The 16,781-nt window shown below is 29.6% G+C and overlaps 1 protein-coding gene across 1 annotated transcript in view; it reads left to right on the top strand.

The window, feature by feature from the left end:
- LOC106461321 (RAB6A-GEF complex partner protein 1-like) overlaps positions 1–16,781 on the top strand; it is a 63,971-nt gene that overhangs the window by 14,920 nt on the left and 32,270 nt on the right. The window contains exons 2-14 of the mRNA XM_022388189.1: positions 803–910; positions 1,346–1,425; positions 2,032–2,139; positions 2,599–2,741; positions 3,868–4,001; positions 4,643–4,734; positions 8,027–8,115; positions 10,304–10,448; positions 12,309–12,354; positions 13,929–14,081; positions 14,693–14,899; positions 15,463–15,501; positions 15,698–15,808. Of these exons, the coding sequence (XP_022243897.1) occupies positions 803–910; positions 1,346–1,425; positions 2,032–2,139; positions 2,599–2,741; positions 3,868–4,001; positions 4,643–4,734; positions 8,027–8,115; positions 10,304–10,448; positions 12,309–12,354; positions 13,929–14,081; positions 14,693–14,899; positions 15,463–15,501; positions 15,698–15,808 (1,455 nt within the window). The remainder of the gene's footprint in view (positions 1–802; positions 911–1,345; positions 1,426–2,031; positions 2,140–2,598; positions 2,742–3,867; positions 4,002–4,642; positions 4,735–8,026; positions 8,116–10,303; positions 10,449–12,308; positions 12,355–13,928; positions 14,082–14,692; positions 14,900–15,462; positions 15,502–15,697; positions 15,809–16,781) is intronic.

The raw sequence follows: 16,781 nt of genomic DNA, 5'->3' as shown, positions 1-16,781 counted from the left end.
AACATTAAGTCTGTAACTTTTTCGATTTCTTCATGATCTCACATAACATTTGGGCTCACTTATTTGTGTTTTCTGGAATTCTTTATTATTTTGATAACATTTTTTCACTAAGATATTTTTTTTCTTTTTTAAGGAAAAGTTAATAAATGGGGTCAGTCAGGTTACTGGAAACACAACTTTTTTTAAACATTTAATTATTTATGGTCTAGTCATTTTCTTAAGTAAAAATCCTGTGTCTAATAAATAACGTAATAATTTTTAAATATTTAACGATGTGATGATGTTTTTAGACCTGCCATATAGCTGTTACAATATCCTAAGTTGCAAGTGATCAAACAATGAGGTCTTGAAAATAGAATCCCAGAGACAGCATTACCAGTTGAGATATAATTTAGGGGGTGATGTAAATTCTTACAGAAATACAGAAACACTAAGCCTCTAGAAGCTCTTTTGTTCTTTGAAAGTGAAAATACAATATTATTATCCTGGCATTGTACTGTACTTTGTAGTAAGTTCCTTCTAAGATGTGTGCTTAGACTGAGTTGTTTTTTTTGGGGGGGGGTGATCTAAATGTTTATATATTCATTGAACACCTTCTGCATTTTGCTTAATTTCAGCACTAAGAAATGTATTTGTCATTTCTAATAATAAACGTTCATCAGTTTATTTTAGGTATTGATCAAGGCACTGAGGTCTTACAGGTAGCTTCTGGATTACTTTAAAACTTTTCATGCCTATGTGTATTTTTATGTTGAATATATGATACTGATAAATATTGACTAATTCTTTTATTTTACAATAGCCATGTGTACAGATCATGTGCCACAGATACAGCCAGCAATCCATTTCCACTTTAGGAACTAATATGTTTGCTGCTTGGAGGCCTGATTCTAGTACTTTAGCAGTTGCAGTAAGTATTTTCTTATGAAATAAACTTGTTTTTACATTAAGTTTTCAGACAGTTTTTATAAGTACAGTGGATAAGAAACTGTATCATATTCAGTAAAACCTAATTTTAGTGTTTTCTAATGTTTTACCTTGAACTAACTGTTATGTTTTATATGAGAAAATATTGTGTAGGAAAAGAAATAACTAGTTTTATGTTTTTGCTCATGTATTGCTATGTTTATAGAGAATGGCATTTCTTGAGATAGTATTTCATTCTTTAAATGTCAGATGAGGGAATATAGAAAACTGGGAAAAAAAAGAAATGTCTAAAATTGAATAAGACTATTTCAGTGTTGAAATTTTACTTGGTTTTGGAAATATTTGAAGTAGATAATTTTAATCTTGAAATTGCCAGTTGATTCTGTGACAGCTGTTAATGATGTTTTTTTTTCTTAAGACTTCCAACAGCCACTTGGTGTTCTTTTATTTAGAAATGGATGAGTACGTAAAGGGTTTATATGAACAGAATGATAGCAAGTGAGTATATTGTTTCTTATCTTCTGTCCAATTTTCTATTCATCAATTAATTTCACTAATTATTGTGACCTTTCAGTTTAAACAGGTTTCAAAATATTTAAAATAATGTCTATAATATTGGAACATCTTTTCAGTGATATTCCAGGCATAAAGGAAATTATCTGTGACTACCTTAAATACAAAATTAAAATACCAACAAATTGGATCTAGGTTAATCAAAAGTTAGTGAATGACATCAAAAAAAGTTATTGTGAAGACTGTATTAAAATCTAAATAAATAAACACATGATAAAAAACATTCCTACACGTGCAAAACGAAAATATTCTATGAACACTGTTGTTAGCATTGACAATATGGCTTACATTTATAATGTGGTAGGAGAAAGGTCCTGTGCACTCATTTAGCCAATCCCTGTTCAAGCAACAATAAAACATGTAAGTACCGTGTACTAGGTAAGTATCTTTAGAGGAGAGAGGCAGGAAAAGATAAAGCAGCATAATTGTGCAGTTACAACTTGTTTCACTTTTATCTTTGTAAACATAGTTATTTTTATATATTAAAAATTACCTCTGTATTTTACTTCACTTACAGTTAATATTTTTCAGGGTTTCAAGTTTAAAAAGAGAAAGTGCAGAATTATTTATTAAGGAAACTATTTTACCACTGGAGTTTAGCCAGAATTTCTCTACTCATCTCCCAGGAGGGATTACAAGGTATCATAATCAAAAAGTGTCTTTATTTTTTAACAGATAATTGTATAACTAGAACAAATTACTAATCACTTTTCAATTTAACACCAATAAGTAAATTAAGGGAATAAATATAAATATTTTAATCACTTTGTAATTCGGTATTACTTCATTCAAAATCTATTATCTATCACAGAAAAGAACTAACTGGGTTATATATATACTTAATTGATAGATAACTTTTTGTTTCAAAAAATTCATAGAAGGCTCTTCTTTCTTATTCATGGTTTTTTTGTTGATAAAAAATATAGATCGATTGAAAATGCTATTGACAAAAGAAAAAGTGCATTAATAATTTTCTTTTAAAATAAAAGTTTACATTCATGAAGAATAGAGAGAAAATAGTTTGTAATGTAAAAATCCTTTTATAAGATTGAAAATATCTTTAAAATGTTCAAAATGAAAATTTCATTTTCATTCTAGTCTTCTGTGTATACGAGAAGAACTAATGGCAACCACAACTTCAGGTTGGATCTGGAGACTGAAATGGGATGGAACCATAAATAGAGATTATTGTGTTGATCTTAGAAATGTTCCTTTTGCTGTTGATCAGCAGTTATCTAGAGGTCTGTAATTGTTTTGCTTTTACTTCACATTCCTATTATATCACATCTGTTGTTTTTGTATTATCAATGGCTTGTGTGTATAAAAAGAGTTGACAGTTATTTTTGAATTGTTGCATAAGTGAGTCTTGCATCAGATCTGTGATTCTATTTGATATTTTCTAGACCTTTGAAATGTGAGTAGGTTGTTATCCAATTTCAAATTTGTGTTGCAATTATCTTTGTGTGTGTGTGTGTACAAAACAAATTCTCTTGAACATTTTGAACTGATATGTAGTAGTGGGAGATGATTTACAGATGATCCCTTAATAAACATCTGCTTCAAGGTCATGCAGTCCACGATATCCACTCAACCCAAAAATGTTAGATCATGTTTCTTTGTGTGCATTGCAGCTGAAGTATTTTGTCCATGTGTAACTCAATAAGTGTTTTTTCTATGGCTTAAAACAAATGTGTTAATATAAATTGTTGCATATTATGGTAATAATTAAAAAATATGACAAGGAATAAAAAAAAGACTTTAAGAAGAAAAAAATTCTGGTCAACATTTCAGTCACACAAACGTTATCATGACTTATGGTAATAATTCATAAACACTTCTATAGTTTGAAAATGTACGTGTAATTTCAAGTGTTTTGGTTAGTATTAACTTGTGTAACTGTTTACAAAAGTCATTTGATAATGTGGTTGGCTGACCATTAGATGTGAGCAATTAATGTTGTGCAAATATAATAACATTGTTAGTGTCATAGTCTAACCTAATAGTTCATTTAAATAACTAGAGGAAAAATAAGTGAAATAGTGTTTCATACTAATTAATTTCACTTGTTGTGAATATTATATTATTAAAACAATGTACTTTGGGGCAGTGTTAACCTTTGACAAATATTTCACAATTGTTTTTTTCCCAATATTTTTTTAATGTTTTCATTAATTAAAGATATATTTTCCATTTAAGGTGATCAAAAATTATAAGTGAAAAATATTTTGATGATCTTGTTATTCTGCTAATTTTTTTTCTGGTATTAAAAAATGCCCTTATCTTAAAGAATTCATTAGTTTTCTAAAATATGTTTTTTTGTGTCTGTTAGTTTCATGATTGATGTAAATGAACATACTCATTTTACAGGTATTACATTAGGTGAAACTAATGTTTATGTCAAAGATCTTGAATACTCACCTTTGATTGGAGGATTTTCTGTTGTCCTGTCAGATGGTAGAGCTGGGTGCTTGACTGCTCCATCATTTCAGTTTTACCCTGAGGTAAGAGGGAAGTACAGTAGTTTTGCTAAATTGTGAATTTATCTGAAGTTCATTTATATAAATTTAATTTGTTGCCCAGACACATGAGTGTGGTTTAGTGGCCAGCAAATGTAATGTTTTTTTCTTTCTTCTTCAGTTAGTGATGATAATATTTAGTTCAGAAAATATACATCTTTACAAGTGAGCAAATTTTAAGCTATTCAACAAACCTTTCCCCTCATTACATCACCCAGGAATGAATATTACTTTCCCAGGTGATCAGTGAAAACAATGGTCTAGTAACTTTGCAAAAAAAAAAAATTAAAAAGCCTGAATAATTTTCTTTTATTTCTCCTTGTAAAATGATTTTTTTTCTGTACAGGTTTTTTGTTCTGCATTTATAATAAGTAATATAAGTTAGTTAATTGTGTTTTTAATTACAGTTTACAATTTAACATCAGTAATTTAAAACAAAGATTTTTACAGTTATTAGTTATCAATTTATTCCTGTAGTGTATTAAAAATGTATTTTGTAAGATTATAAAACTGTAGAATACAGATTGAGAAAAAGATATCAAGTTTTTATTTTTTATAATCTGATAAAATTATTGCTTTGTTTGTATAAATTCATAAAATATACTCTTTCGTTTTTTAATTTTCAGGAAATCACAGGAATATGGGCTCAAGAGATCAGGAATGCAACTTGTACTGCAGTTAATCATAGATATAGATTGATAGCATTTGGTTTAGAAAAGTAAGATATCTAATTACTTTTTTTATTGCTAAAAAACTAACTGGTGTGTTAGGTTCTATGTTAAAGATTTTCTTGTTTTTATGAGAGTTCACAATTAACAGTTTCATTTCTTTAACTTTTTCTATGGCTGGGTCAAAGTGCACATGTTATGACCTCTTACTCTTTTACATCCTGAATATTATTAAATCACTTTATTGCCTGTGTGTGTCAGTAAACTTGGCATGAAAACATACTTTATAATTCACATTTTATATTATTGGAATTTTAACTTTATATTTCAAAAAGAAACATTAAAAAAAATAATTATGAATCCTCCTTTTTCCGTGTTATGTGGCACATCTGAGTTCCAACTTCACCATTTCAGAATTTTATAATGTTAATTATGTGGCTGCTACAGTTTCCAAGCACTTGTAAGTATAAACTATAGATTGTAAAAAGTAAGAATCTTAACCTTGCACCTTCTACATTCTTGACTTACTGAGATATAGAGCTGGGCAATTAGTGTTATTAGCTAATCAATTAATTTTCGGGCTCATTAATCAGTTACATTCAACCAATCGATTATTCTGGATATAAAAAAGTAGAAAATAATCCAATATTCTCCAATGACATGACTGAAAACAACAACTCTAAAAGTTGGGTTTTGATTATCACTGTTAGCAGAGCATAGCATAGCATTATTTAGCTTTTATTAACAACAAACATTATAGCAATATTTTGATTACTTGGATAGTTGGAATAATCAAAGATAGTAAGAATCAGAAACCCTTATTTCGATTAGTTGCGTATTTTTGTGAGACATGACACTATTTAATTAATCTTATGTCAATGGCTGGGTCAAAGTGTCAAAAGCTTTTGCAGAGTTACATTCAAAATTTAATTAAACTACTTTATTATCAATATATACAAATAAATCAGCATCAAAATGTAGTTAAATCAAATTTTTAATTATTGTAATATAATTATAATAAATACATATATGTATATGTGTATATATATATATATATATATTATAATTTAAGAATTGAGGGAAAAAAGACAATTGTACCTTTTACAAATACATCATTTATTCTTGACCATGGTTTCGCCAGTAAAGGCATCATCAGGTACAGACTGAAATGTTTTGTAGCAGGGTTTATATATATGTTTAAACAAAGAACTGAAAGTGAGCTTGACATTCACCTAGAGACAAGTGGGATGAGAAGTAGGGAGGAGCTTAAGTTGGTTTGGTCAAATTGGTGTTTGGTGTCAATAAGGATGGGATGCAAAGGTTGAATCTAGTTTCCTTAATTTCCAATTTCTAGAATGTTCTTTAATTCTTGTTTCTATGACCTATATATATACACTATTGCAGACTTGTTAATTTGTAAACACCACTGTTGCTGTACTTTTCCATAGTCTTGAATAAATAATGTATTTGTGAAATGGACAATTGTCTTGTTTTTCTTCAATTCTGTAATTATGGAGTTTCACCAAGTTCCAACAGTTTCAAGTATCAATTATATTATAATCTAATATGAAGTTATTTATTTTATAAGAAAATATTTTTAAAAAATCCTCAAACTCCCCTAGTATGAAAATTTTGACATTTGTTCTCTGGGTCTTTCTCCTTCTTTAATTTATTGACCACCACTTTCTGAAGTATGAATATTGATGTAAATTACCAATTATAATATAGGTATTACTAAGGCAAAGTTTAGTTTTTGTAGCCTTCAATCTTATTTGTTTATGGAGTCATAGCTAGAAAATTAGACTCACTTTCCACGCTCACCTGTCACATTCTCTCTTTCACAATTTGCCAGTAATTCTCTCTGACATTAAATATTATTATCATTTATAACCAACAGAAAGGAAAAATTCTAATTTAACAAATGATATATAATGCTACATTGTTTTCAATACAAAGTATTGTCAATTTATTTTTCAGTTTGAAAGATTATCTCATAGTGTTCAGGTTCATCATATAAGAGAATTGATTTAAGCCCTTCTTGTCTTAGAAAGCCAGTTAAATTGTTATAGATATATGACATAATTTGTTTTGTGCATGTTATTATTATGTGTTCTTAGGTGTATTATTTAAGTAAATAAAAATTATTTAAGGTACTAGTACCATCATTATAAATAAAAGTAGGCTTAAATTTCATTGGTATCCAACAACAAAAAATTAGGTCAAGTGTAAGTACCATATTTCTTGTTTTTCGTATATATATGTTATTGTTATAAAAGTAACTAAAATATAAAATTTAGAAACTTATTAGATTAAATTAGGTAATATAATAAAAAAAATAATAATAATAATAATTCTCATGAGCGTGTGAGCTATGCATCTGCCAAGTGATTTACAACTTGTGTGGTGGGATTATTAGTTAGACATGGTCCAAAGAGCAATAAAACAATAAAATTAAGTATAAACAAATGTATTCTGTCATGAACCTTAAGCTATTTAGGATAAGCAATTGTTGTTTTCTGTTACAATCAGCTGTTTTTATAGAAATAAAAGAGTAATTTTGATTTATTTGATATTTTACTTAAGGTGGTTAAAAGGTCAATCAAATTAACAGAGTTCGTATAGAGTTAGAGAAAATAAATAAAATATGAAGCTTTAATGAAAAAAAATAATGTTTGATATTTACTTAGGAGGTTTTAGAAATTATGCAAATGAAATTTTAAAACAAAGTGTTTTTAATCTTAAAATGAAAATCACTTTGCACTCGGTGCAGTCAACACTGTGACTCCATATATTCATGGACAGATCTTTAGTAAGAGTACTTAATTAAAAAGTCTGACAGTTTTTTATATAAAAAAACTGGTAATGTTTACTGAAAACTTTTCAAATTTTGCAAAGATATACAAGGCATTAAAAGTTATAGTATGGAAAGTCCAGTAGTTACTTTTGGGTTACAAGGTCAGTATTTTTGTACTTAGCATGAAAATTACCTTTCACTCAGACTGACTCAGTAAAGGTTTGAGAAATTCACAGCCAAATCTTTAATAAAAATACTTTATTAAAATATTTGATTTTTTATGTGCAACAGCTTTTTAATGTTAACTAAAAGCTTGTCAAATTTCAAGAAGATGCAGATAATAAATTCAGCTATAGTGTGTGTGTGTGGCATCACAGAAATGGGCTTGGTCCAATGGACTGACACTGATTTTATTCTTAAACTTTATTCAAATAAATTATTACAATACTTCTACCACACAAGACATTTATATATGTATTAGTTTAATGGACCTTAGGATTATTTAAGCGAAACAATATTTGATATTTAATTTTTGCATTTTATGTCAGTGGGGAAGGAGTTGTTTATTGTCAAGAAGACTTAACAGGAGCTCTTCATGTTAACCATCGACTTGTACTTTCCAGTAGAGACTTCTCAGGTAATGTCTTAATACATTCTTTAATCTTGATTTATACTGCTGTACTTTTATATTGTAATGGTTTGTGTTACAGCTCCTGTCAGTTTTAAATGTCTCAGGTAATGTCTTAAGACATTCTTTAATCTTGATTTATACTGCTGTACCTTTATATTGTAATGGTTTGTGTTACAGCTTCTGTCAGTTTTAAATGTCTCAGGTAATGTCTTAAGACATTCTTTAATCTTGATTTATACTGCTGTACCTTTATATTGTAATGGTTTGTGTTACAGCTTCTGTCAGTTTTAAATTTGCACTAAGAATAGTACGTTGAATGAATTAGGTTAAATCAAAAGCTGCCACAAGTCTTACACTCAAGAGGGAAATTAGCTGAACTTCAGTGTCTTGCATTAATGTTACTGTATTTCCTGTCTGTCTGATATATTTCTGTACCTAAGATTGGATATTGAAACAGTAAAGCTCAATCAGATGTTAAATGAATGACTGAAAATGGCTTAGTGGTTAGTTATAGAATATAGGGCTGAGGTTCTGTGGTTCATGTCCTGTTACTGCCAAAAACAAAATTGTTCTCTACACTTTTGTGTCAGTAGTACATTATAAGAGTGACAATTAAATCTCACTATTTGGTTTGTCAAGAGTAACCCAAGAGTTGGTGTTGGGTGGTGTTGACTAGTTGCCTTCCTTCAAGTCTTTAACTTCAGAATTAGGGAAGGCTGGCATGAATAGCCCTCATGTAGCTTTATGAAAATCTTACCAACAGATAGACATTAAAGGTACAAAATAGGTTATCATTCACGACAGTTTGTAATGAAAGTATAATTCAGAGAGTTTAAGGTAGTAAATACTTAATACTTCTTTAGCTAGTAGGATTTTTGTTTTGTATCATTTAATTTGCGAGATGTTAGCTACAGACCTAATAGCTGCTGGTTAGTCATTTTTCCACTGGTTTTACTGTTCTAGATTACAATGGTAATGGCTAAGAGATCATTCCAGGTCCATATGGGATTAACACTATCTTGATCCTTCACACAGGAGCTCAGAGTAACCCAGGGCTGTGTCTTGATGTCACAAGTTTGAGCATTAAGATGAAAGCCATTAACTAGGCAACTTTGTCCTACACATAGGTTGCAAATAGCCTCTATATTGATAGCTTTCAGATTTTCTGTCAGTCATTGAAGATGAGGCATATTGAGTAGCAGCTCCAAGCTGTTCTAAGTTAGCTTGAGTGAATGGACTATAGCAAACAGTTTTAAATTTTCGTCATCTAAGAAAGAGTTTGCATGAGTTTTTGCTCCCAGCAAGGATTGCACTCTGATGTCAAACTCCAGCTACGAGTTGTATACATCCTGTGGTTGCTGAGACAAAGTTCACTACTGTTTAGATGAACTCATTTAGTTCTTTGAAGGCCATGGAATCACTGAATGTTGGATATTTAGAAAAGACATTTGCCATTATAATCAAGCTTGCTGACACCATGGCCAAATCAGTCTCCACTGGTGGTATTGAAGCTTTGCGTAATCCATATTTGGGCTTCAAGCCTTTCATCATTGCAAAGCTTCATGCCGGTTGGTAGGTGATTTAGGATGAGCAACATCTGAATAAGATTTTTTTAAGATCAAACTTACAGTCAGGGATTGGCTGTCTAATTTGTACAACCATCAGAAGAAAGTTGTCCTCACAAGGCTCTGTGTTGACCATAGTCTTTTGACCCACCATTCTGCTAAAGAATGATCTGCAAATGTGTTAGTAGTTTGACACTGAAGACACAACTCTCATACTGTTGCTATGACATTCAACAACATTGTAATTGTAGTCATATTTTAACTTCTAATATCCCATTGATGTTGAACAGTGTCATAGGCAATAGTGACACAATCCACATTGACTGTGTCCTTAGTTTTTACAGGCCATAGGTAATATTAATTAAATTTTCTTTCTTGAAAAAAATTTCTCTATGTGTTTCATACATATATATCTAAGTATATTACTGAACTTTACTGGTAAATATTTGAAAGTAAGTAAAAAAAGTTGTTTGTAACATAAACCCTAACCCATTATTTTATAGTTTAAATTAAAGCAGTGAAAATATAATAAAGCAAAATCAATTATGTAAATGTTGTTAGTGTTATTTTGAATATTATATTATTTTCATTGAAACATGATTATACAAATGCCATGTTCAAATTACTAGATGTTGCTGGTGTAGCTGGAGCAGTGAGTTTGATCCAGTGGTCACCAGATGGAACTGCAGTTGCAATGGCTTGGAAGAAAGGAGGCCTCTCAGTATGGAGTGTGTTTGGAGCATTATTAATGTGTTCCTTAGGATGGGATTATGGGTTAGTAAAAAGTTTTAACTTTTTATAGGAATATAATTCATATAAAAGGTTTCTTTATCCAAGATAATTCTTCTTCTTGCACTTTTGTATGTTCAGAAAGTGGGTTCAAAAACTAAAATTGTTATACTTTTTTTGCTTCATTTGAAAAAGAAATTAATGTAGTGTTCAGGCATGTAATTTTATTCTATTTTTATTTTGGATGTAAGGCTAATAAAGGCTCGAATATACAGTTTACTGTTTTTATGCTTTAATTTTTCATAGTATTTAGTCATCTTTTATTGTAATGCTTACCACTGATTAAAAATGTTAATGAAAAAATGTTGTTAAGATCATTCATTACAAGACTTTTTTTAATGGACAAATGATTCCTGTATTATCAACATACAGTGGTGTATTTGTACTGTGCTGGCCACTATACTAGGACCCACACGTTATGTTGAGTTGGACCATCTTGAGCTGCAGAAATAGCAAGGATTTGGTTAGGCATAGTCTCATTAGTTGAGGAGTATGGTGTGCAATTTATTTACAGCTATATTATGAAGGGAGTTAAATTCAGTGTTTAAGTTCTTCCCAAAGATGGTCAATGGTCAAACATTATTATGCTCTTCAAACTAACTTTGGAGAATGGAACCTTGCATTATCCAATGCAATAGAGCCCAGCCCTTGTCTTCCCAGGTGGAATTTCAAAATTGAATATAAACATGTTTGGCAACATTATTCTGGTATATTTTGGATGTTTTTTGTTCCAAAGAAATCAAAGGATCCAACTCCTTTCATGAGAATATGCCCCACTTCATCACAGCATCTTAAACAATTGAAGGAACATAAGCAGGGTCATGAACAATGTTGCCACTAAATATTTGTTGTAGTTAGTGAGCTACAAACTCCATTGAACAACACTTTTGTCCTTGAGCAGTCTTTCACTTAACTAACTCATTGCTATGTTGTTAAGTTATGAAAATGCATTGAAAATGTATTATTCTCTATATGGTATAGCACTCTAAAACCACAAAGGTGACCAGGTGGCAGTGTGAATAGTGTAACACTAAATAAAGATAAATTACTGCATATTTTGCAGTTAGCATCAAAGCACTAACTTTCTGGTACAATGTAATTTACAATATTTACCCAACTCCAAATTTTGTTATTGAAGCCCCAAAGTTTTTTTTCCACATTCAGAAAAGTAAATGCAGAACAATACATATTTTTAAATTATCCAAAAAAATACAATGTATCTAAACTAAGTATGTTTGCTGAAAATAATAAATAAAAGCGGGTAAAATTCAAAACAGCAACTGGCACAAAAAAGTATAAGATACATCTTGAGAGGAAGTTGTGAGTGGCATGGCTTGTGACATTACTTGGCACATGCAAGTTTGTTGTGTCTGCATACAGTGTAGAAGGACTTCACGTCAAGAGCTTCATGTTGGTTTTCTCCTTATTTTTACTGACAATATGAAAGTGGGTGAAATGCAATTCATCAAACCTTATCATATGCTTCCATTGATATACTGTCCATAATTTAAGTTCCAAGTATTAATAAAGCTATACTTTGTTGTTTGCTATTATATGATAGGTTTTTGCAGTCAAATTGTAGCACTGTACAATCCATAAGTCTTTGATAATATCATTCCTGAAAAATAGCGGTCCACTTTGCAGATTAGAGAAATAAGTCCTCTTACCTATTTTCGTTCAGACTAATATAGACATTTTACACATGATCAATCTATTTTGCATGTGCAAATGAATGAAATGTTCTAAAGTGTATGCATGTGTGGGATTTCTAATAGACCATCCAGTCAGTATATACACTAATTTAGAAATATTTTGTGTAAAAGTGAATGTATCTTTTCTTTGCAGGTCAGTAGATGTAATGAGAAAAACTCCTTTCAGAATAAACTCTATGGTAAGTCAAAGTTATCAGCTAGAAGAGCTAAGACACATTAATGTACCTAAAATATATTTCAAATTCAAGTCTTAGTATTAAAACTATTTTTAAAAATTCACTTAACTCTAAGTTTACGGGAGTGTACCTGAACAGCCTCTTTCATAACCAACAAAATAACATGAGTATAAAAAAAATACTTTTTTCCTACTTATAGGTTTCAAATTTCATTTGTATAACTCCTAGAACCTCCTAAGTGAATGTATGAAGTTCTTTTTAACTTAATTTAAGTATTTATATATTTTTCTCACTTTATGATATTACCAACTGTAGATATTATTATCAACTTGTACTATATAGTCTATAGCACATCACAATAAAATGTGTAAAAGTAAGACATAGGAAAAATGTACATATCTTTTAATATTTGGTGAAATAATTTTAAAACATCTTTTTTTTTTTTGTGTGTGTGTGTGGCCAATATTAATGTATAGTGGGCAGAGAAACTTCAGCCCTTGGCAGAATGTGGCAGTGTTCTCATATTACACTATCTTTTGTGAACCAAGCAGGCATTGGCTTATAAATAGCAAAATTACTAAACCTTTCAAATATACGTGTTAAAACATAAATAACACATAATTAAGTAAAATGTAAAACTAAAATCTAAATACAATGCATCTTTATATCTAACTAACGTATTTCTAGGTGAGAAATAATGCTGAAGTGGCAGGGACAAAGCAGTAACAATGCTAAGAGCGGTTTGAACAGTTAAGAGAATGTACTTCAAAAAGTGCTCTTTTCATTGTTTATGACATCTAGCTGAACTAAGTATTATTGGCTGAGAAATCACAACTCAATGGTAGAAAGTGGGTGTGGCATCTGTCAAGAGTTCAGAGAAATTTATTTCTCCATTCTCTTTTTCTTTAAGGTTTCTTTTGAAATAAAGGAATGAAAACTTAGATAATATAACTTTTAATGCTGATATCATTGACAAACATTGATCATAAAATAGCTTAATTAAATTTTAAATGTAACTAAGTAAAATCTTGTGACATGCCATGTGCAGAAAAGGCTAACTGTAAGAAAGGAATTAATAAGCAACTGAAAAATCTTTAAATAACATGTTTGATTGAAACATGTGACATTGTGTCAGTTATCACTTATCTTTTTTCTTTAAGTGTTTAAGTGGTCATGAGTGATATGGAGTTGTTTGGAATATTTTATATATATATATATTTGAATTTTCATTGTTAATTGTACTCTGCCCTGTTTTGTATAAACAGGTTCCTTTCAAACATAGATCATTTAATACTACAGTTTTTTTGTTGTTTTTTTTCATTTTTATTGTATTTCAGAGGTTTTTAGTATTTTCAAAAAAAATCACACTTATGAGATTTTTACAAAAATGAATGTGAAGAATTTTAATAATAGCCATATCTCTAACATATACATATATCATCTTTTATGTTATTCAACCTTTAACTCTAGTGTTAGAAGTTCCCATATATTTGTAAGTTTGATAGAACTCTGTTGGTTTAACAAAGAATTAATGCATAATCAAATTTTGATCTGAGAGAAAGTTTAAAATTTAACAGGAGTGGGGAGCAGAGGGCTATCACTTGTGGATGATCATGAGCTCAGTTCAACCACATAGCAAAGAACACTCTATGAAGGATAAACCTGAGGAAAAAACAAAAGTTGTTGTACTGCCTTTTGTCAAAAGTGCTCTGACAGTGAATGCTGGCATGGTACTGTTTTGCATGCTTTTTTTCTGTTTAAAAAATATATATTTTATTTTGAAGGGAAGTAAAACATTGTAATTTATTATGTTGCCATTATTTGACTAACATACTTAACCATCTGGATTGAAATTATGGGAATAACCTTTTTTTTTTTTTTCTGTTGGTCAGTTGTTGAGAGTAATTAACTGCTTTTCGTGGAACCTGGACTATAAAATGTATATTTATTGATTGTTATTGGAAAACAAAATTAGAATTAGTTTTTGTTTTTCTATTTTTTATGAAGTTTATGAATGGGCATTGAGGAAAAACTGGGTAAACTTGGAATATAAAATTGGTTATCTTGCATATAGTAGACTGTAAGTTGGTTTGCAAAATTCATTATAATGAAAATTGTTTCAGCAGTGATCTTTCTTTCAAAACCTTAAATTGAGTAAAAAGTAAAGTTATACAACAAAGTAGAGGAGATTTTTATGAAAATGCCCAACTGTAAAAGTTTTTATTTTAAATCCATATATTTCAGCTGTGATATACAATTAACAGAAACTGTTAACTGTTAAACATTGTTGTGAACTAGAACTTTCTCTAAATCTAATGTGATTAATTTTTGATTTAAACAGACTGGTAGGGGGCATGTTTTTCTACAAGGAGAAGACAGACTGCTCATAAGTGCAGGAGCTGATTTACTTCATCACTCAGCAGATATCAAACCTAGTTCTTGTTTCTGGAGGAGAAATGATGGGCTCCCAAATGAAGAAGAACTGCTTGGTCACCACATGTCATTTGAAACTCCACTGTGGGGTAGTAAACAGTGGGTTGTTGTTTCAGTAAGTTTAAATTTTTGTTTACTGTCCTTTTCATCTGACTTTTATAAAAAATCTTTTCTGTTTGACAGGCTTCAAGAAATCTGTGAAATTTATTTACCCTCTTGAAATATGAACATGTGTCAGCTGACACTGAAAGTATAATTTGAAGTTTACAGTTTTGATTTACATTTACTTGTAGAATTTTTTATAACTTTGTTTGCTTTGCTTTTCAGTACCTTTACTAGTAAAACAACTTAATTCCCACAACATGCAGTCTACCTTCTAATATCTATAATTTCGAAATTAGACTATGCTACTTTTGTGTTCCTTTTAGGTTCTATTAGGTATTAGAAAATTGTTTTTAAACCCAATTGTTTGTGTACTAGAAACTTATCAAGTTACACATAGTTAACATTAAATATATTTTAATAGTTGTTCTTAAAAAATTGATTTATTAACATTTATAATAAAACAATAAAATATATATTGATTAAATTAATGTGTAAAATTATTTTACATTTTCAGAAGAAACGTATATATTTTGCTTAAAAACAAGATCAATTAATTTTTATTTTTTTTTCTAGATATCTTCCACTTACCTAGCAGCCAATTGGCCAATAAGGGTAAGTTATTTTAACAATTTTCAAATAAATAGCAATTAGTCACCAGCATATGTTCATTTTCTTCAAAAATATGTTAGTGCACTTCAGAATGTACATTTGTTATGGTTCAGTAAAAGAACAATGCATTGTTTGTGTGATTTCATATTTGAATGTTGAGAATATCTTGTTACCATTATTTTAAATTCTGTTATTTCAGTATTCTGCAATAGATTCGAGTGGATGTAATATAGCAGTGGCTGGAAAGATGGGAATGGCACATTATTCACTAGACAGTAAGAAGTGGAAGTTGTTTGGAAATGAATCACAAGTAAGTGATCAGTGTCACTTTTTGTTACTTCAAGACTTTCAGATGTTATGAATTTTGATATTTTATTAAAACATGTCTGGTATTCAGAACTTAAACAATATGATTTTAAGTTGTCTTTCAATAGTTATAGATATACCCCAGGTATTACAAATGTCATTTCTGCTGTTCAGATGACTGCATTACAAAACTGATGGAATGTGTGTGTATGAGAGAATTTTTATTATTATAAAGACTAAATCTTGTCTTGTTTGTGAGTAAAAGAATTGCATATACATTTTTATTTATATTTTTTAACTTGATTATATGAAATACTTCAATATTTTACACACACATATTCAAAAATCATTTTTTTTACTCTCTCAACATGGGCTTGGTCAGTTTGACCTATTTGTACTTGTTTAAAATCTTTATACATTTGATACTACTAACTTTTAATATAGTATGTATATCTTCACAAAATTTGGCAGGCTTTCAGTAAACATTGTCTTTCATGTACAAAAAATTATATTTTTAGTGAAGTATTTTAGATAAACTAAAAAATAATTATATTGAGTATTTGTTTTTAATAGTCCATGTGCAAAGTAATTTTCATGTCAAGATTAAAAATACTTTTCTTCATCTCAAAATTATTTAAAGTTTCATTTGTATATTCTCTAAAACCTCTAAATACATTTAAAATGTTTGTTTTCACTAAAGCTTTATATTTTATCTGTTATTTTCTCTACCCTTAACTCTATACAAGGTTGGTCAATTTGACCGACCTCGTAACCACCAAAAACAAAATGTAAATAAATCTAAATTACCCCTTTTTTTCTTTCTAGAATTAATTCAAATTGTAACATGAAACCACATTCGTTTATCCTAAGTAGCTTTAAACTCGTAACAGTATACATCTATGTATAATTAAATTTTATTGTTTTATGCCCTTTGAACTGTGTCTAACTACTATTCGTGGCATTGTAAGTCATAAATC

The sequence above is a fragment of the Limulus polyphemus genome, unplaced genomic scaffold (genome assembly GCF_000517525.1).
Source record: "Limulus polyphemus unplaced genomic scaffold, Limulus_polyphemus-2.1.2 Scaffold934, whole genome shotgun sequence".
Lineage (NCBI taxonomy): Eukaryota > Metazoa > Arthropoda > Merostomata > Xiphosura > Limulidae > Limulus > Limulus polyphemus.
This window is presented reverse-complemented; position numbering and strand designations above follow the sequence as displayed.